This window comes from Poecilia reticulata, chromosome 22 (genome assembly GCF_904066995.2).
Source record: "Poecilia reticulata chromosome 22, P_reticulata-male-v2, whole genome shotgun sequence".
NCBI classification, from domain to species: Eukaryota; Metazoa; Chordata; class Actinopteri; order Cyprinodontiformes; family Poeciliidae; genus Poecilia; species Poecilia reticulata.
Window position 1 is genome coordinate 26,425,705 of NC_088851.1, and position 22,042 is coordinate 26,447,746.

General features: G+C 42.5%; 1 protein-coding gene and 1 long non-coding RNA gene across 2 annotated transcripts; one reads left to right on the top strand and one right to left on the bottom strand.

Annotated features, from left to right (window-relative positions):
• Positions 1–1,605: 1,605 nt before the first annotated feature.
• LOC145550028 (uncharacterized) lies at positions 1,606–5,006 on the bottom strand. The gene is made up of 2 exons (XR_014085868.1): positions 4,068–5,006; positions 1,606–2,627 (listed from the first exon to the last, which is right to left on the bottom strand). It is a non-coding gene; the product is annotated as an uncharacterized LOC145550028 (long non-coding RNA).
• A 30-nt stretch (positions 5,007–5,036) lies between these two features.
• On the top strand, positions 5,037–12,361 carry tunar (TCL1 upstream neural differentiation-associated RNA). Its single transcript, XM_081603354.1, has 2 exons — positions 5,037–5,587; positions 9,294–12,361. Exons 1-2 carry the CDS (start codon positions 5,528–5,530, stop codon positions 9,477–9,479), a joined length of 246 nt encoding a protein of 81 aa, XP_081459480.1. The 5' UTR covers positions 5,037–5,527; the 3' UTR covers positions 9,480–12,361.
• Positions 12,362–22,042: the final 9,681 nt, after the last annotated feature.

Here is a 22,042-nt window from a genome sequence, read left to right on the forward strand (position 1 = left end):
GCAGTAAAGTCTGTCATTATAACGAGTCTCTGCTCCTGATCCTAAGCTCTGGTGGTTAAACACCTTCTTTTATGCAGCTGGTTTGGCTTTTAGTGAAATATTGTTTATTTTGTCGACTTGGAGAAGGCGTTCGACCGTGTCCCTCGAGGGGCCCTGTGGGGGCCCTGTGGGGGGTACTCCGGGAGTATGGGGTACCGGGCCCTTTGATACGGGCTGTCAGGTCCCTGTATGACCGGTGTCAGAGTCTGGTCCGCATTGCCGGCAGTAAGTCGGGCTCGTTTCCGGTGAGAGTTGGACTCCGCCAAGGCTGCCCTTTGTCAACGATTCTGTTCATTACCTTCATGGACAGAATCTCTGACCAGCCGAGGTGTTGAGGGGATCCGTTTTGGTGGCCTTAGGATCGCATCTCTGCTTTTTGCAGATGATGTGGTCCTGTTGGCTTCATCAGATCGTGATCTGCAGCTCTCACTGGAGCTGTTCGCAGCCGAGTGTGAAGCGGCCGGGATGAGGCTCAGTGCCTCCAAATCCGAGGCCGTGGTCTTGAGCCGGAAGAGGGTAGAGTGCCTTCTCCGGGTCAGGGGGGTCGTCCTGCCTCAAGTGGAGGAGTTTAAGTATCTGGGGATCTTGTTCACGAATGAGGGAAGAAGGGAGCAGGAGGTCGACAGGCGGATTGGGGCAGCGTCTGCCGTGAAGCGGGCGCTGTACCGGTCCGTCGTGGTGAAGAGAGAGCTGAGCCAAAAAGCGAAGCTCTCGATTTACCGGTCGATCTACGTTCCCACCCTCATCTATGGTCATGAGCTTTGGGTCATGACCGAAAGAACGAGATCACGGGTACAAGCGGCCGAAATGGGTTTCCTCCGCAGGGTGGCTGGGCTCTCCCTTAGAGATAGGGTGAGAAGCTCGGTCATCCGGGAGGGACTCAGAGTAGAGCCGCTGCTCCTCCACGTCGAGAGGAGCCAGTTGAGGCTCGGGCATCTGGTCAGGATGCCTCCTGGACGCCTCCCTGGTGAGGTGTTCCGGGCACGTCCCACCGGGAGGAGGCCTCGGGGAAGACCCAGGACACGCTGGAGGGATTACGTCTCTCGGCTGGCCTGGGAACGCCTTGGGATTCCCCCGGAGGAGCTGGAAGAAGTGGCTGGGGAGAGGGAAGTCTGGGCCTCCCTTCTGAAGCTGCTGCCCCCACGACCCGACCCCGGATAAGCGGCAGAAAATGGATGGATGGATGAAATATTGTTTAAAAACATTACTAATATTAAAGAAAACACCTGTTTGTTTCCTCAGCCTGGTGTGGAAGACTGAAAACACAGCCGTCTGATCGCGGCTCTGGTTCTGCCAGAGGAGCGCTGTGGTCATCATGGAGTCGCAGGAAGATGTAATTTAGTGACTGGATGACAAGAACAAATTCGACGGCGCTCTGATTAATTGTTATAAATGTCCACCCAGGCAGCGGCAGTCGCTTGGTTTATGCTGAGGGATCGGATGTTGGCTGTAAAAATTATGCACACCACTGGTTTCGGCTAAAGAAGGACGTTTCGCTAACATTTCCATTTTTATTGCTGATAGGTATTTTCCTAGAACCTACATAAAAGAACCACAGACAACGTATATGAATTTATGACTAAACTTCTGCAAGCAAAAGGAGAAGACTCTGTCAACTGCTTCTCAGAGCTGTTCACAGAGCGTTCTGCTTCTCTTTGGATACAGCTTGTCTTTTATTCTCAAACTTCAAAGAGGGAGGATAGGCAAGATAGACAGCAGAGGAAAAACAGCAAAGGTCGTAAAACATTTTACCTAAACAAAGCAAAGGTCGTAAACCAATTTAACATCTGGCCCCTGATCTGAGCCCGGTTCAAATCTCGGTCAAACTGTTTCACATGAAGATAACAGGCAGCTGTGACTTCCAGGTCAGTTCACACATACAGTTTAAACAAGAGAACACTTTAACCTGAAAGTAACAACAAAATGATAATACCAAAAAATCTCTATCAATTGCCGTCCATTCTGAGTTGATTCAAGCGTAAAGCAACGTCAAGTCTCAGCTAATTTGTTGGCCGGCCGTTTCACATTCCAAACATTTCCTGTAGCAGCAAACTCATCTGCATAATGACACACTGGTCACAGGGACGTCTGCTTTATTTAATTTCACACTATCTGAGTCTGAATTTCTACGCATTTTGCTGAAATAACAAACATTTTACTTTGACTATAGATGACAGCGAGCTTCTTAGTTTAATGTCTGCAGTTCTGTAATCTGTCGGCAACAAATAACGAATCAAAACATCGTCTGGGAAAATGAAAGCAAGTTTTGACACCAAAAGTTATAGTTTGACGTATTAAAAGCTGCATTTATTCTACCATCTTTACTTGAAAGATATATCTGTCTGCAGGAGCCAAAGGCCGAAATGTAAATGAATGAATAACTGTAAATATTCAAGTAGTAAAAGTGACTTTTTTAGATATATTACAACTGGGAGGTTTGGCCTCTGAGCCGTTTCTTCTCAGCGACAGCCGGCGAGTCTGTCAGCGCTAAAAGCTTTTGTCCTTCCCTCTGAAGACGGAGCGAGGCGGGACAGAGAGGACTTCCTGTCCTGAACAAACGTCCTGCAGGTTTTCACATCGGATCCACACTGTAAAATATAATTAGTTCACTTTACTTTAAAAAATCAACTCAAATCAACATGTTAAAACGTGCAAGCTGAGCTTAAGTTTAAACGACTCGACTAACTTGATCATTTGAGTTGCATTAATGCTAAAAACAAGCTAATAAACTGTCACATATAAACCAAACGTCTTAACAGAATCAATTATTGCATCGTATAAAAACTAATGAAGTTATGTTGGGTGATTAAAGTATTGCAAACCTAGAATAGCTGCACATAGAATAGCAAGAACATGTTGACATTATAAGTTAAATGCATTTTGGGTATTTGGTCCAGACTTTTCAGAGCTGTCGCCTTGCAGCAAGAAGGTTCTGGGTTCGATTCCCGGCCCCGGTCTTTCTGCATGGAGTCTCCATGTTCTCCCTGTGCATGGTGGGTTTTCTCCAGGTACTCCGGTTTCCTCCCACAGTCCAAAAACATGACAGTCAGGTTAACTGGTCTGTCTAAATTGTCCCTAGGTGTGTGTGTGTGTGTGTGTGTGCATGGTTGTGTCTCTGTGTTGCCCTGCGACAGACTGGCGACCTGTCCAGGTGACCCTGTGACCCCGCCTCTCGCCCGGAATGTTCGCTGGAGAGGAACCAGCAACCCTCCTGACCCACTGAGGGGCAAGGGTGCAAGAAAATGGATGGATGGATGGATGGATGGATGGATGGATGGATGGGTCCAGACGTTTCCATGGTGAACATTAATCTTAAGCTGAAGTGTCACAGTGGTGCAAAGTGGCTCCTCTGAAATGTAGCGAGGGGAGAAGTAGGAAAAGAATAAAAACTCAAGTAAAGCACTTTGAAAAAAGCCGTTATTAAAACCTTTCTCTTTCCAGCTCGGGTTGTGGACTCTCATTCCATCAAGTCCAAGTAACTTTCTAAAAGTGTTGATGAAACTGATGTCAGACTACTGACTGTTTTCAATTAGATCCAGTGTTTTTATTTCCAGTGCATGTTGAGCAGATAACTGCCTCTCTGTGGCATTTCTCTGCTCTTCCTGTAACAGTTTGTGCTGAGCTGCTTGGATGGGAATAAATCTAAACTTAACACGACTTTGTGATGATGTGAGTTTTCTCTGTTCAGCAGCAGGAGTCAGAAAAGACTCAAAACAAGAACTGACACAACGTCACAAAGTTAAATGGATTCTACAGAGAAAAACAACATTTCAGGTTAATATTTATCTCTCCTTTAGGGAATGTTTACATAAAAACATCACCTTGTTTTCTGTCACATCTTTTTACATATTTCTCAGTTGAACAAAAAGTAAAAGTTGTTGGGATTATGATGCCCTATAGAATCATTCTGATCCTTTTGGTTCTGACTTTTTGTGTTTTCTTGTTTGCTTCTGTCCAGTTGACTCTCTGATCTTGTTTAGTTTGTGTTTTTCGCTCCAGCTGTTTCACACCCAGTTAATCAGACTCACCTCTTCCATGTCCCATAATCGCCCTCCCTCTGCTCGTAGTGGCAGATCCTCCTGTCAGCCTGCAGCTCCGATTCAAACCTGTGGGGAGGAAAAAGCGAAATTATTCAATATCTCATTTATGTGGCTCGGTTACGCTGAGCTAACCGTAGCTAGGAAATGGTAAATGAACTGTTTTTGGAGAAATCAATAAAAATGCAGAATAAATGCGATCTTTGAAGTTTTCTTTGAAGTCACAGTTTTTCATTCTGTTGAGTCGACAGAACCTTTTTGTTCTGTCTGTGATTCCAGGACATTAGATGCTCCGTCGCAGTAAAACAGTCAGAGTGGAGAAAAAACTTGTTACATTTATTCAGTTACATTCATTTGACTCATTTTGTTATAAATTATCGCCACTCGATCCTCAACCCACTGAGAAAATTCACTGAATGGAGAACAAAATCGTTTTAACCGAAAAGTCACCAGTTTTATTCTGAAAGAAACTGATTTGGAAAACAGCTTTGACCAGTTCCTCAGCTCTCGACTCAGCTTTTATACTCTTCCTTGACTCATTTCTGGGACGGACACTTTTTACTTTCACTGGAGTGAAAATTCATTGAAGCAGTTTTTGGGTTTATTCTGCAAACTCTGCAGGTTGTTTTTATAGGAAGTGATCAGAAAGCTGCATTTCTTACACACATTCTAGTAAAAACCAAAACAAACGCGGGGGAAACTCTCGCCCTTCATCCCGGCCTCTGCCTGTCGTCAGGCGGCGTGAGGCTCCCCGGAGCCGTTGCTAGGCAACCGTGGGGAGCAGGGGATACCTTTGGTCTGTGGAGGGAAAGCAACCAGGACGGCGTCAGCGTGAGCCGACCTCCTCCTCCTCCTCCTCCTCCTCCTCCTCCTCCTCCTCCTCCTCCTCCTCCTCCTCCTCCTCCTCCTCCTCCTCCTCCTCCTCCTCCTCCTCCTCCTCCTCCTCCTCCTCCTCCTTAAATCCAGTCGGTGTTCATCTTCTGCCAACACAAGGAGACACATCCAGGTGGAGAAAGAATCACTTTTTCTGTGTGAAACACTCAAAAGCCTCAAAATGAGCCAAACATCTGAGAAAGTTTAGCTGAGAGGAAGCAGAGGAAACGCTGACAGCTTCTCCTGTTTGGAGACAAAAGAAGATGAAAACATTCACATGAAGCGGCTCGGCTCCTCTCCCACCCCCGTCTGCACATCAACTGGCTATTCTTCAACTTGACATCATCCTTCCACAGACAAGAGGAGGAGAGCGGAGCGAGGCGGTGGCGGCGGCTCAGCGCTGAGGGGGGGGAAGTGACAGCGGCTGAAACTTGGCGACCAGTGAGATGAAATTTGCGGCGGAGACGCTGGAGCGCAGCCGTGCAACCAGAGAGCCGAAGCGGGAGCGCCGGGCAGACGAGGCAGCCGACCTGGACGTGGAGGATGAGAGGGGCAGAGCTTCCCCCTAGCTGCCAGCGATGCGCTGCAGGAAGGCGCCCCCCCCCAGCATGTCCACGCTCCTCCTGATGCTCTGCAAGGTAAACACTCTGAAGCTTCATCTGGACTTCTCACACTCCTTATTTGTAACGTGGGAAGTTTGCATGAATCACTGAATCTTCTCTTCAAATCAAACTTTGCTGTTTTTATTTTACTTTTGTGTTTCTGGGTAAAAACAACTCGGCTCAGACTTTCCTAAAATGTTACATCATTTTATGGGGCGAAGCATCTGATCTGACTTTTTGTTCAAATCGATCCAGTTTCATCATGAGTGTCACTTTCCACTCAGTCCCAGAACAACGGGCAGAAAATGGGTTAGTTGGAGTTTTTCCTCTGCTTCCCCTCCATGAACAGAGGAGGAATGAGCGAGTGAGAGTCTGCTGGGAGGGGCTGGGAGCTGTTTGCTTTATTTCCATTTTAAGACAATGCCAAAAGCACCTGAGCCTGTCAGAGCGGGTTAGCGTCTGCAGCTGTTCCACATGCTCGGGTTTATTCAAGTGGCAAAAGGTTTCATTCTCCGATGATCCGAGCCGGGCCTCCAGAGGGGCAGAACCGGTCCAGGTACGGCTCCATGTGCCGACATGACAGTCTGCTGTTTTTATTTCAAGATCCAAATCTTTGATAGAGTATCTTTATTAGTGCTGGGACTTGCTTAAAATTTATTGAAACATCTCCAATTAATTCATCACATTTTAATTGAAAATGATACATCGACAAAACGAGCAACATTTTCAATTCAGAAAGCCGGATTATAGAAATAAACAACAATCCTAATCTGCTCTTCAACCGTCGTGATCATTCATGGAGCTTCTTTAGAAATGTGGACTGTGGAGCCTGACATTAGCGTTAGCTGCTACATGTTTAGCATTGAGATGCTATTTTAGGTTTGAATAACTTTGCTGATAAGCTAACTCCTTTTACACAACTTCAAAACAACGATAGTCTTTTCTAGCGTCCAGTCAGATCAGCTTTTGGAACAGAAATGAATCCCTAGTGAACCGAGTGAAACGTCTTCATCGTCCATGTTGTTCTTAGCAGATGTCACTTGTGCGTCAGATTTACGGGGGGGGGCGGAAACGTGTGAATGCAAAAAGGTTCCAGCCGGAACCAACTGCAGCCATCAGAGCAGCTTTTCACCTGATTTGATCTGTAACCTTTTTCCCTCTTCACCGCTTTTAGTTTTTTGCTGAGTGCTTGTTTAGATCGTCTTCATGCATCGGAGCACATCCAGTGCAGCAAACAACGACCCGTTCAGGTTGGGGCGTTGTTTAGTTTAGGCCGTCAGAGAGCATCGATACGGGTCAGAGGAGCAAACAGCTCCACGTGTTTCATGTCAGGGACAGAAACGTGAAACGCTGCAGACGCCATGAAGGAGCCGAGCCGCTAGAGGGCTCATACTTTAACATGGCCTTCAAAACTTTCTTCTTCTGTTGTTTTTATTTTGTTTGGCTCTAATATGGAAGAGGTTTAGAGCAACTTAAAAAACTCTAATCTTCTGAGATCAAAAGTCAGATTTCTGATTAAAATAATCAGAGTTGGCACTAATCCTCTTCCATACTCCAAAACATGATCTTATTCAAACGTCTTGTGTTCGTGCAGCAGTACCTGGACTCCGCCTCCTCCTGTTTCTTTGTGATAAATCACTTAATGTCACTTAATTTTCCCCCCAGCAGCTCATCTAAATGAGTGCAAACAATAAAATCAGTAATTAAAATAACAGCTGCCACTAATGACTTTTCTTCCTGCTAATTTTTCTATTATTTGAATAATCTAAGGATTCATTTTCCTGAAGGAAACACGTCTAAGTTTTTGTTCAGGATGTTAAAACCATTAAGAAAATCAAACATGAGTGAAGATTTAACGTTTAAAGTACAAAATGTTTGTATAAACTTTTTATTCATTAAAAGAATAAATAAAATTCAACTTTTATTAATTACTGAATTATAACAATAAGTGTCATAATGTCAAATATGATTAGAGATTATTGTAAATAAACAAAAATATACCTAATTTCAGTCATGAATGCATTTTTATTTATCAGTTTGTCTGGTTGAAGTTGGTGCATGAAGATATTTAATGTTTTTGCAGAATTAAATGTGAATAAAACTCAATGAAGTGAAACAATTTTGGTCATCATGGATGGATGGATGGATGGATGGATGGATGGATGGATGATGGATGGATGGATGGATGGATGGATGGATGGATGGATGGATGATGGATGGATGGATGGATGGATGGATGGATGGATGGATGATGGATGGATGGATGATGGATGGATGGATGATGCATTAAGGTGAATTCAGAACTATTCCATCCATCCATCCATCCATCCATCCATCCATCCATCCATCCATCCATCCATCCATCCATCCATCCATCCATCCATCCATCCATCCATCCATCCATCCATCCATCCATCCATCCATCCATCCATCCATCCATCCATCCATCCATCCATCAGAAGCTGTTTCTGTTCGTGGTTCAGGTAACTTGATGGAAGTTGGTTCTTGCACCCAAAGTGTTTTTCAGATTCTGGCTCCACGTCAGACGGTTTATTTTTGGTTCTCCTGATTCTGCTGCGAGTTGCCGTTGAAAAGCCGTTGACCCGCATGAGAAGCACTTTTCTCCTGAGAGGCGTTTGGATGCCAACTCTCACAAGCTGCTGCGCCTGCAGGCCGACAGCATGCAGCTAGTTTCTAACAGGGCACCCCGGGCCTCGCATATCAATACACACTCACACACACACACACCTGTGAAATCACACAGATGAGCGCTGGCTCCATCACAACAGAGGAAGTCAGGCTGAGGCTGAGGAGAGCAGAAATATCTGCTGTCTTTTCTCTGTCATGAAGCTTTAAAGAAACAAGCTCAAACTTTGATCTAATCACTAAAGATAATTAAAATTCACCCATTTATCCTGAAACTGCTTTACTAACACTAACAGACAACTTAATGCAGCAGCTGGAGGCTAAAGATTGTAAATCTTACAAATATTTAGCTCCAAACTATTTTGTTTGGATCTAAATATTTCAATTGCTAACTAAATATTAGCTGTTATTTTAGTTAATAAGCTAAATGTTTAGCTGACAACATGTCGCAACTCACATTTAATTTTGTTAGGTAGCTACTAACTAAATTAGTTAACAAGCCAGGTTTTGTGTTTGACAACAGCTGAAGAAAGATGAGCCTGAGCTAGAGACATTTGTAGGTAACAGCATGATTATCAGCATGATTAAAGCGTATTTAGTGGTTTGGGAACCACTAAATACGCTTGTCACGTATTTAGTGGTTCCCAAACTGTGGAGCGCGCCCCCTAGGGGGGCGCCGTGCCATTGCATGGGGGGCGGGGAGGGGGGGGGGTGGATGAACAAAAACACAACAATGATGAATGCTGTGTGTTCTGGGGGGTTGAGTAATTCCAAATGAAAATGAATGCTAATGCTAATGCTAACGGGTGCGGACTCATACAACCGAGTTGAACAACATTTTAAATACGCATTTACCCCAAATGAATGTTTTTGTTCTTTATTTGGCTTGTATAGAATAATCGTCACAATAAAGTGGAGAAAGCTAGCAATTTAGCATTTGCTTGTTGTAAATATGCAGTTTTCTGGATTTTTTTTCATTCTAATTATTTACTCGTCACCCTTCAAACCTCAAAGTCAGTCTGCATGTGAAAAGAAACAGTTCCACTCACCTACACAGGGTTTACCCATAACTGATCTTTTTATGCTTCTGCTCCAGATCGGTCCGAGACTAAAACTGAAGACTTTAGCGGGGAAAATGGTAAACGCTGTCTACAGTGATGAGGAAAAGGGAATTCAAGACAAGGAGGGTAAGGAGGAGAGCATCTTGGCCATGCTGGGCATCATCGGAACTATTCTCAACCTGGTCGTCATCATCTTCGTCTACATCTACACAACGCTGTAACCAGCTTCATGCAGCGCGTCCCGCTGCGCAGCACCGCGGCTGGTGTGGAATAAAGATGGGAGGAGTCAGACCGGAGCCGGTTCGAGGCTGGGCGACGGCTTCATGCTGCGCCATAAACCATCCAGATGATCGGATTGTTTCTCACTCCTAATAAAAAGTGCATGAAATGAACAAGAAACGCTCGAAGTCTGCGGCTGTTCCCGACTTCTGGACCTAAAAGACTGCGTCCAGTTTTGATAAATCAAATTCAGCTGCAAAGGGAATGCGCTCTCATGTTTTTGGGAAGAGTCAGAATTTCAGTAAAGCCAACATTGTTTTCATCCTTCTATAAATGCTTTTGTGGGACAAACGAAACCTTTCACATCAACTTCTCTAAAATCTTTAATAATAATTAGTTTAATTTATACGGATTTGAGTCATTTATTGAACTGTTTATGGAGAAAACGAAGCGAGCTGGAGCTGAAATTCATCCATGATGAATTCTCCAGGCTTTGTGTTTGACAACAGCTGAAGAAAGATGAGCCTGAGCTAGAGACATTTGTAGGAAACAGCATGATTATCATATATTATTCAAGGTTTTTCTGCTTCTCTTTGACCTGTAATGGTTATCAATATTCTAATAAAATCCATCCATATACATGAAATAACTTCTCAGGAGGACTTTTAGCTGCGGCTGTTTCACTTCATGGGTCAAATGCAGATTTTATATGGAGTGAGGTCAGAAATGTTTTAGACAGATGAGTTTTTATGATCATATTAAACTCACTGCTAACTCACATAAAAGATATTATTCATCTTCCAGTTCATACGTCGCTGACTGTTTCCCTTAAAACTGGAGGTAATGACTAAGCAAACAATGGAAAATTATCTGGATATTTAAATTTACAAGTGTAATTTTATTTAAAATATCATTTGAATCTTAATTTCAATCAACTTTCAAACTGAACATGCAAAACTTTTGTTTTGAGTTTGGAGAATTTCATTAATTTTGGGTCAAAATGTGGTTTTAAAGATTTTCCGTTTTTAGGTTTAGTCACAGGAACTAAAAAAAACAAACAAAAGTTTCAAAATCAACTTCTGGTGGCACCTAGTGGTGGAGCTGCAGATTGCAAGCAATTCATAGATAAAGCTATTTTATTCAGGACCTTAAAAAAAATTATGTATTTCTGATCTGCTTAAATATCCATAAAAGTTTTAAACACACAAAAAAATGTCACTTTGACATTTTGCCTGTCAGTAAATAAATCTGTTTGGTTCGGAGTTTATAATCCCTTCAGCTTTCAGAAGCTTTTCGAAGTTACGTTTAGGAACTGGCACTTGGTTTTAGTAAAACATTTAAAGAGAGATTAAATGTTTTATTTTTAATTTATTCCCTTTTACTGCTCTTGTAACTGAAAATATTAAATATGCAACAGTTTGCACGTTAAAACGGCTCTTTGGCTGCTTCCTAACAGAGAAACGTTGTTTTCTTTGCTTTCTGCTGATGATCGGATGATCATGTCTGAACTTTTCAGATTGATTTTCTGCTTCCATTAATGAGCACAAAGACAGACATGAAACCATGAAACCACAAACAGAGGGACCTGCTGCGTCTGACTGCAGCTGAACTTTTACACTCGGGTTTTCCTTTGCTTGGTTCTGAGTTTCTGAGCCTTTATGTGGGTTTGTGTTGCGACTTTGACCAAAGTGCCTTCCTAAACCCAACCACAGATTCTGCTCGAAACTTTTTAAAGTTTTTCAGCCACTAAGACATGAGTCAAGCCTCCAGTTTGATTTGATTTGATCCAGATTTTTACATGAGAACCTGCTCTGAGCTGCTGTTGTAAGTGGGAGTAAAAACGTAAAGAAGATAAACTGCTAATGGTTTTCTGCAGGAGACCAAACTGCTGCTGCATGTTTCCTGAGTCTCTCTGCTGCAAAACAGCTGGCTTCTGGCTGCAACTCCTCACTAAAGTAAGATGTTAACAAGGAGCCAAACATGATGAAGTAACTCCAAAAGGACATGCAGGTGAATCAAAATACAATGCTTTATGATCCAAGCATACTAAAAGAAAGTTAAGTGGAAGAAAAAGCTTGAAGAAGCAGCATGAGAACCTCAGCCTTGAGAGGAAAGTGATGCAAAGCTCAGTTAAGAGTTTAGGAGAGATTCACAAGACATGGACCTCAGCTGTCACTCATCTGATTTTTCCTACCTGGTTGATCATAAATGTGACCACAGTCAGACTTCCACCTGGACGTTTATGTTTCCCACACACAGAAGAAGAACGTTCCCAACAGACAGCAGCGATCTGTTTACAGCAGTAACTAATATCGTCTCTGAATGCAGAGGTGGACTTATTACTCATGCATCTTTTTCTGCTTCCTTCCACTTAACTTTCCATTGAAATCCTTGGATACTTTCAAATTGATCACTTTGGGAGAATTTACAGCATATTTCAGTTGAATGAATCTGACTTTTTGAATTGAATGACTGAAATAATAATATTCTAATTGATTAAGATGCTCATGTATTCACTCCTTTAAAGAAACATGAAGACAACTCAACCACAAGCCAGTGTTTTCAGAAAGTGCCTGAGATGCTGAACACGACCAGAGAAGAAAAAAAACATGAAAGAATCAAAGATCTGCTGAAACCTGAACTTTCTTCACAGCCGGATAAATGTTGTACAGAACTGATGAAAACAGTTTAAAGAGCTCATGCTGGTGAATGTACTCATATTTATTGTAACCTTTGGTTCTTCATTTACCTTGCAATGTAAACTCAGTTCTTATTTCTGTTTTTGTGCATCAGAACGTAATAATCTCTCTGCACAGGCTGAGAAAAGATGGAAAGATTTCTCAGTCTGCATTTCATTATAAACAAATAAACACGTTTGAAGTGATTTTATCAGGGCATGTTAGTGTTAATGGATGAATAATTGTTATTTTCTTTGAGATGAAAAACAAACTGGAAGCTTTATTGGAAACCATGTGTGGTCACATCTGGGACAGAGCTGGATGAAAAGCCAAATCTTCAGAGTTTAGAGCTTCTTCTGGAGCAGCGAGACAAATTTTTACGTCTCGTTGCAAATCAGTCTGAAAGATGGAGAGAAAGAGAGTGAAAGCGCTTGAAGCTGGAAGGACAGAGATGTAAAAAGCATATATTGCCTTAAACAAATTCATTTTCATTCCATCTCTGTGTGATTTGTATCTTTTAAGTCAGATGCATATAGGAGTGTCAGAACAATTTTCCACTCAGTTAGGACCGACCAACATGCTGGAATAATCCTGTTCAGGCAAAGGAGACTGAAAACAGCCTGACTGATGTTTTCACTGGAAACAGTGTCTAAAGATGTAAACCAGTTAATGAGTTAAATCAATAAAACACCACAAATCAATAAAACATCGGCTGGGCTGAATCCTGCTCATTCAGCCCAGCCGATTGTCTCTGCATCTCTTTCTAAATGAGCTGACACCATTTCCATGGTTTAACGGAAAAGAAAAGCTGCACCAGCAATTAATCCGTCCGCCACACAAACGTCTGTAAGTCAACAAGACGTGATCTGCTCATACATGACAACATGAAGCTGCGGAGGAAAGTCAACCTGCAGCAGGAGCAGAAACGGAGCAAAGTGTTTGAATATAACGGCTGCTAAATCAGATCAACAGCAGGTTCCCCAAACTGTGTTAACTGGAAGAAAGTCTGACAAAAGTTTGATTGTTTAAAATGTTTTACATAAAACTGCAGAATTCACAGAATAAAGGAACCAAAAAACATGAAGGAGAAATCAGATCGGAAATGTTTAGGGATCATGAATCATATAAAATAAAAATTATTCTGATTAATGTCTGCAAGCAGGAGGTCAGGACCAAAATAAACAGAAACAATGTGTAATAAAATAAACACATTAGACATAAAACCTGACCATCTTAACAGCAGATTCTGAAAATACAAAGAAAACGGAAGAGGAAATATGGATTGGGAAAGGAGCAGAACTTTCCTCCCTGTTGGAGCCAATCACCGCTAAGCTGGACGTGAGTGAAAACCGTAAACACATCAGAACCGAGTCCAAGGCTGGAATAATGTTCCAGAGAACCTCAGATTATATTTTCACTCTCTTATATAATCTAAAATAGGCTAAGTATGGTCTCCACAGATATGGGAAACTCCCAGCAGTGACCAAGACACCAAAGACTGAACCTTTAACAAGAGGATCTATTATATACTTGGAGAAATGTGAAAATCAGAAGTCCAACCTTTTCAGCACCTTTTGCTCAGCCTCAGTCAGACATCAGACAGGATTTCTGCAGTAGATGTGTCCTGCATACATTTCCTGTCACACAGCATTCACATATCCATCTGGACTTTTTCACATTTATTCTTGCAGAGAAATAAATCCTGTGATCAAAAATCAGGGCGCGGGTTTGAAAGCCATGACAAATCCTGATATAAATGTAAAACTGGAGGGGAGAAAGTGTCAGAGTGACTGGTTCAGTTCGGCTGGGATAGATTGGAAATGTTACAATGCATGAATAATGTTTGTGTGTCATGTGATTGTGAAACCTGTCACCTCGGATCAGAGGGTCAGAGGTGAGATCTGCAGCATCCGACCTACCTGAGGAAAACACAGATTACTTTATGACAGTTTCTTATGGGTTATTGATTAGATTTGTATTCAAAGATTCAAGCCTCTAATCAAAATCTAACTGAATTTAGTGTAATTTACTGCCTTGTAATGTTCTGTGTTTAAGAACAAATGAATGAATGACTTTGGAGCCATTATTGGTTTTGAAGACTCAGTTGCTTTAACTTCCTGCATGACGTCTTCAGAGTGGCTTCAGTTCTTCTTTTCCATCCGGTTTGGGAAGTGCACCAGTCCCTCCTGCTGTCATGATCCACAGGTGTTTCTGTTTTTACTGTATTTGAGCTTTGATCATTTCTGGTTTATTATCATTATTCTATGTTCAGGTCATTCTGTGACGCTCGTTGGTGCCGTTTAGTTTAACTCCTTTGTGTTTAGTTTCTTTTCTCTCTGCGTTTTGGTTTCTTATCTCATGATGGTGTTCAGATTTCTCCTCTTTTGATTTGCAGTCTTTGTCTCTGAGTGCATTTGCGTTTGGACTTTTATGTTGCTGTTGGAGTAACGGATTCTTCCTCTGTGTGAAATAATTTGAACAGATTAATATAAAACATTCAGGTGTCTGAATTATCAACCCAAACACAAAAAAACTTTTACAGATTCACACTCTTCTTTCTGATTTTTTGGATGATTTCTTCAGATGCTTTATGATGAAATTTCAGAACTTGGAAAAAAAAAACCTCTCACAGTCAGAACCAGCCCAGAACAGCCACAACCTTATGGATCAATTTGTTATTTTTTTTATCTGAGAGGAGCTACAGACAAGAGATTTTACAATCTGATAGATTTGGGGAACCTTTTGCAAGGCAGAGTGGCCAAATCATCGTTACGTCATGATGCTGAAACCTAAAGATCTGAAAACTGGAAATGAATAAAAAGTTCAGTTTTAGCCCAAAGGCGTCCACATTCATTCAACCCGGGTTTTACAGCTTTGCATTGTTTATGTTTTCCTCTAACATGTTTGTTTTTTAGTTAAAGTTCACAGGATACAGAAGAAAGATTAGGGCCACTTGAAACAAAATTACTTAAAAAAAAATCTGAAATCTGATTTTCTTGAGTCTTTTTTCAATCATCTTCCATAGATAGATATTGTATAAAAGGTGGAAAAAGATCTGAAAGGATTCATGCTGGTTTCATTTTTCATATCATAAGTTTAACATTATGTTCGTTTCCAATGCTGACTGGCGATTACTGTATTAATGTTCTTTCTGAGTCTGGTCTTAAATGGCTCTGTTGTTAAAACTGAAACAACCTTTGCTCTTTTAATCCAGGCCAATCTGCCTGGATTAAGTGCGGAGACGTCAGCGAAGCAGAAAGTCTGACAGCAAGTTGGGAGATTTGCGCCTGTGGTTCAGAGATCACGCTGCTTCCTGGCTCACAGGGCGGCACTTTTAGGATTTCCAACATGGCTCCTCCCTGAACCCCAACACAAACCGACCTTACCGAGTCGTTAAAGAACGAGAGTGGATTTAAACTTTACTGTGAAAAAACACAGGGAGAAACGGATGAGCGCTCAGAAACAGGGAGATCACAGTAAGCTGGTTTTTAATGGCCGGGGCGCCATGTTGAGTCACGCTGAGCCTGCAGCTCCCAGTTATCTGTCACTGCTGCCTGAACTAAGACTGCTGGGCGGATCGATGGCGAGCAGAGCGCGGCGCTTTCTGACAAACAGACACCAACATCCGAACCCGACTCCTGTCTGCGTGGGAAAACAACCGACTCAAGCAGAAAACCCTCCAGATTCATTTGAACTTTTCTGCATACAAACCTGATTTACGCAGAAAGCAAGTTAAAAAGTAACAGATTTGATCTGGTGTGAAATCAATGCTGGTATCTTTTTGCTCTCACTGAGTCTGATTGGTGCCCTGAGGAGGGGAGAGGATGACTCCCTGGGAAAATGATGAAGGCCAGAGGCGAGTCTGAGCAGAAAAACCCTCCACACCAGGAGACGGGACTGAAACACCCCAGTGCACTTCAATCAACCCAGCTAACACACACACACACACACACAAACACACACACACACACACACACACACACACACACACACACACACACACACACACACACACACACACACACACACTGAAAGCACATTCAGTCGTTCCAGCACATCTCTTTGGATGAATTTATTCACAGGTTTTAAAACTATAAAATAGAGAACATCAGTGTGTTTATTAGAGACAGTATTATCTGCTTCCCATTTTATAGCACAATCAAGTAACTATGCTCCCTTCAGTTGTTATAAAAACATTGTATATATCAAATATGACTTAAAAGAAGTTTGACTTTGTAATTTAACACCTTGAAATTGGGCCGCTGTCTCTTTAAGAACTTCCTGTTCTTTCTGAAGCTCCGCCTTCAGGAAGTCATCACAACATGGCTCCTCTATTAACCACTTAACAATGATTTTACCTGCGTTACACTGAGAAGCAGCTCCTATGATGAGCTCTGCAGTTTTCGCTAATTGCTGCTGGCTAGTCTGAAGGAGCTGAGGGGGGGGAGTCATTAGGGAGGGCTGCTCTGTGAGGCCGGAGCTCAGGAAGCTGGGAAACTGCGTCTTGAAGGCGGGGCTAGGCCCACTCAGGCGTGATGCAAGACTCAGAAAAGTGGATTTTAGATGATGCTTCCCCTTTAATGCATCACGGCAATCTGGGTTGTTTAGACCATCATTACAAAATTTGTATATTTCAGTATTCAATTAAAAAAGTACAAAATTATCATGAGTAAAATTTGCACAGTAACAATTTTCAAAGTCTTCTAAAAGTTGCAGATTGTCCTTGTTTGTGCATCTTTTCCTTCCACCCAACTTTCCATTAATGTGCTGGGATATACCACCATATGAAGAGCTTCTTTGATAACATTTTGTAGTTTATTCTCGCTGTCAGAGAACTGCCAAGTCAGCAGTCTTTTCCAATAACAGAACATTTCTATATCAAAAATGCTTTTTCTTCGCTCTGATTTAATCTTCAAACTTTGGAAAAGTTGGAAGCCAAAATGAACAGAAATAAATGTTTGAATTGCACCGCTCACTGCATGATGAACTTTACTTTTATATTTTGCTTCATTTGGATTTGCTTTTCAGGACGTGATCAGATGAAGTATTTAAGAAAAGCACAAATATTTCTATACCTCTAACACTGTATGTAAAATAGTGTTATCAAGAATAAAGAGTGTAATGGCGATTGTTTGCTAAACCAAACATCCAACGAGGTTCCATTAAGCCACTGAGGCACTGGATTCAGTTCTCTTTAACGCAGGCAAAAGAGAGTTCAATATCCAAACGTGTAAGTTGTTCTTCATTATTTATTTCTTGACATCTTTGCAAAAGAAAACAATTACAGAGATAACTTTCCTTCTAGGGCTGCACAGTGGCGCAGTTGGTAGAGCTATTGCCTTGCAGCAAGAAGGTTCTGGGTTCGATTCCCGGCCTGGGGTCTTTCTGCATGGAGTCTCCATGTTCTCCCTGTGCATGGTGGGTTTTCTCCAGGTACTCCGGTTTCCTCCCACAGTCCAAAAACATGACTGTTAGATTAATTGGCCTCTCTAAATTGCCCCTAGGTGTGAGTGTGTGTGTGCATGGTTGTGTGTCTCTGTGTTGCCTGGCGACCTGTCGAGGGTGACCCCGCCTCTCGCCTGAAACGTTGGTTGGAGATGGGCACCAGCACCCCTCCCAACCCCACCGAGGGAAAAAGGGTGCAAGAAAATGGATGGATGGACTTTCCTTCTACCTCTCTTGCACTGGTAAAAACCATAAGCCCCCAAACCCAAATGCCTGTTGGTCCTTTACCAGGCTCCTACACTTATAGAAAGTGGACCAACCCACCTCACTTCCTGTTTGCTTAGAAAAACAAAAAAAAATAAAAAATAAAACAAAAAGATAAATAAAATCAACAATTAACCTACAAATAAGTTCTGTAAATAATACAAAAAATATAAATTTAAGGATAAGCTAACAAAATTCAAATGGATAAAGAAAATAAAGAATAAATAGCTCCAACAGAGTTATTAAAGTGGAGTTCTGGTTTCTGGACATCAGCAGCAGGTCTGTCCAGCTGGTCAAACGCCAGAGGCTTTCTGCTCCGTGAGCTATCCGGCGGACAGACGCTGGGATTCTGTTGATTTGTCCGACATTAGGCTCAGTTACAGCAGCAGATCTCTGCCAGCAGGACGGACCGTCAAAGCGCTTAATGAGGAGACACTGCCCTCTGCTGGCCGCTTGTGGAAATACCACAGCACACACGCTTCTGCGCCCATCAGGCATAACATTATGACCACCTGCCCAGTAGCAGGCTCAGTCTCCAGGGTGTGCTGTGGTACCTGGGACCAAGAATGTCCAGTAGACTCGGTTATTGGGTTAAAGTGGCAACATTTATTCCAATTTGCTGTAGTTCTCTCTTTACTCTGAGTCAAACCAACCTGTTCCCCTCCTGGCCTGTGGGGGCGGTGCAACAAGAACTAATGAAGGAAATTACAAAAATCCTCTAAAGACACTGAGCACAACTTCCTTCTTCAATAAATGGAAATTAAAATGGAGATTTTAGCAGCTGGATGATTTCTCTTTAGTCTTTAGCTAAAAACCACGAGCCATTTCTCCTGCTAGCACTAGGCTAACATGTTAGCTTTGGTTGTATTTACCCAGAATGCCCTGCGCTGTAGTCCACTTCCTGCTTTTAGAACAGTCTCCAGTCCGCCTGACATTCACATGCATTCAAACCGAACCAGAGTTCACTTCAACTGAACGCAGCCTGAGGTTTGATTCATTCACACCTCCACAAGCGAACTGGACTTTTTAGACAAGTGGACTGGAGTTGGGTTCAACTCCAGTTTTTAAATGAACTGTCTGTTGGATCAGATGAAGAGCCAGTTTTTGGCTGACCCCTCCATGACCTCTGATTGGTTCCTTCTGACCAGTTTTGTTGCATGCTAACCCCAAACCTGCAGACTGGGAAATGTTGTTGCATAAAACATCCAGGCTGGGATTTGAACCCTGGACGCCAGGCACCAGCTGCTCCACCTTCTACACATATAAACTATTTTGTCAGAGGAATACAAAAAGAAATTCAGCTTTTAAAGTGAAGAATTTTATTTTTATTAAGGTTTAAATGTGCACTTCTCTGATTTTAAAAGCACAGCTGGGATTTCTTCCATGACATTGTGGAACAAGTATGAGAATTAATCATCCCTGCCATGAAACTGAGCTGCAATAAACCATAACAAGGTTTTTGATGTTTTATCTGCTTCTGCCACATGCAGCATCAGACATGAGGTCATACACAACCAAAGTATATTAGCTGCTGACCTCTAGCTGACACAGAAGGTAAAGCAGAAATTGGCATCAGATGAGAGGACAGTCACAGTTGGGTCATGTAACAGCAGCGTTTAAGATCCTGGTACCAGGCCAGAATACTAAAACATGTTTACTTCAACATGTGTCCACTATAGTGCAGCTTTTATTCCTCTCGCTTGTGTTAATGGAGCTTTTAATGGAGGACAGAGGTGAAACAGCAGAGATAAAAGTGTGACTTAACATCTGATCTGTATTCAGGCCTCTGCGGTCGCCGCCTCTTGGCAGGAAGTTGGCGAAGCTCATTGATATTCATGGTGGCGAGCGGCGTGTGATTTAAACAGGTAGCGTTCTGCTCAGCACAGAATCCCATTTATGACTCTGTCCTCGGTGATGTTAAAGTCCGGGCAGGAGGTTTGGGAGCGGCGGGAGGCGGATGGAGGAGTGAAACTGATTAACCTGAGCTCAGCTAGCTTAGCACACAGAAACCCAGAGACCGACTGAAGGTTTCCATCTCTGCAGTCCATCACGAACCTCCATGTTCCCCCATTTTTAGTTTCACACAAAATGACGTTTACATGGACATCCATAATCTGAATAAACATCATCAACGTCCGACTTGTGTCAAATATACGTCAGAGTATTTTCTATAAAACAACTCGTAAAGCGTCTGGCTGACAGCAGCGATGCTTTTCCAACCTCAACTAATCAGCAGCGTTCAGGTTACAGAATAAAAGAATAAAACCGCTTCAGTCCAGCTGTCGTAGCTTCTCTTCTTCTGCGATGCTTTGGTAGTTCTTCTTCTACTGTTGATTCCAAGTGCTGAAGATATAAAGGAGTTAAAAACTATGTGCACATAGTGAACATTTTATAGTGTAAAAAATTCATTTTGGTTCAGCAAACAACACCACCTGCTGACATAAATGATGAACTCAGTTCCTTTCTGCAAATAATTAATAGGATGACGCCCCCTGACACAGTGGTGCCCAGAGCAGTGAGCCGCCTTCTATATCAAAAACCATCAGCAAATAGTAACCAATCAGAGGCCACCTTCTTACAGTGTGCACACAGCATGGAGAGCCCACTTCCTCCGAACCAAGCAGTGAACTGGGAATGACAGATAACCGTTCCTTAAAATGGGTCAAAATGAAGAAATGTTGCATTTCTGATAGAGGAGAAACATCATTTACTGAGGCGACCCCCAAGTTAGCACCACTTAACGCCTCTCAGGTGGTAAATAAAAATAAAGACGTGAGCCATTCAGAGGCTGCAGCGTTTCAGACGGCCATTAATAGAGACAATAAATATCAACACCAGCTGAACTATTTATGAGCCAAAACATGAATGACCTTGGAATTATCCCACTCTGTCTGTCTGTCTGTCTGTCTGTCTGTCTGTCTGCTTGTCTGTCTGTCTGTCTGCCTGTCTGTCTGTCTGTCTGTCTGTCTGCCTGTCTGCCTGCCTGTCTGTCTGTCTGCCTGTCTGTCTGTCTGTCTGCCTGTCTGTCTGTCTGTCTGTCTGTCTGCCTGTCTGCCTGTCTGTCTGTCTGCTTGTCTGTCTGTCTGTCTGTCTGCCTGTCTGTCTGTCTGTCTGTCTGTCTGTCTGTCTGTCTGTCTGCCTGTCTGTCTGTCTGTCTGTCTGTCTGTCTGTCTGCCTGTCTGTCTGTCTGTCTGTCTGTCTGCCTGTCTGTCTGTCTGTCTGTCTGCCTGTCTGTCTGTCTGTCTGTCTGCCTGTCTGTCTGTCTGCCTGTCTGTCTGTCTGTCTGTCTGCCTGTCTGTCTGTCTGTCTGTCTGCCTGTCTGTCTGTCTGTCTGTCTGTCTGTCTGTCTGTCTGTCTGTCTGTCTGTCTGCTTGTCTGTCTGTCTGTCTGTCTGCCTGTCTGTCTGTCTGTTTGCTTGTCTGTCTGTCTGTCTGTCTGCCTGTCTGTCTGTCTGCTTGTCTGTCTGTCTGCTGGAGCGACGAGTCGCTTTGTGACTCGACTGAGAAATATAGTGGAGACCATAAGAGTCAATGTGCCACTAGTGTGTGTGAGTGTGTGTGTGTGTGTGTGAGGGTGTGTGTGTGTGTGTGTGAGTGTGTGTGTGTGTGTGTAGTATTACTAACATAGTGCATTATCATGTACATTTGCATTAATCATAATCATTAGTTGCAGACGTTATGACTGAAATTAAAACACGTTGTCCTGCATTTAGCTGCAGACAGGATGCTGTTAATGGCAACAAAATCCTTTATATGAATTATAAAGTGCTACAGTTTTTCTAGTTTAGAGGTAAAATAATGAAATGTTCTGTGTTTTTCTCTTTAACTTGTATTAATGTATTTATTTATGCTTCCCAGCAGTTGATGACCCTGATTCTAATAATATTGGTTTATTCATAAATTAAACTAATACATCCTGATAGAAAACGGATGAAATAAAAACAGACCTCAGAATAAAGGATTACAAAAGATAAACTTTTTTAGATTAAAAGAAATTATTTACATGGATGTGCAGGTCTATTATCGGCCAGCAGGGGGCGGTCTACAGCTCTTAATCTTGCTTTGTAGTTTTTTGTGTAGGAAGTTTAAAGCGACGTAGAGAAAAATAGTAATATTTTAATAATTATTGTTAACAGTTATAATTTATTTAATATGCTGCTCCTATCTGTGCTGGAGTCA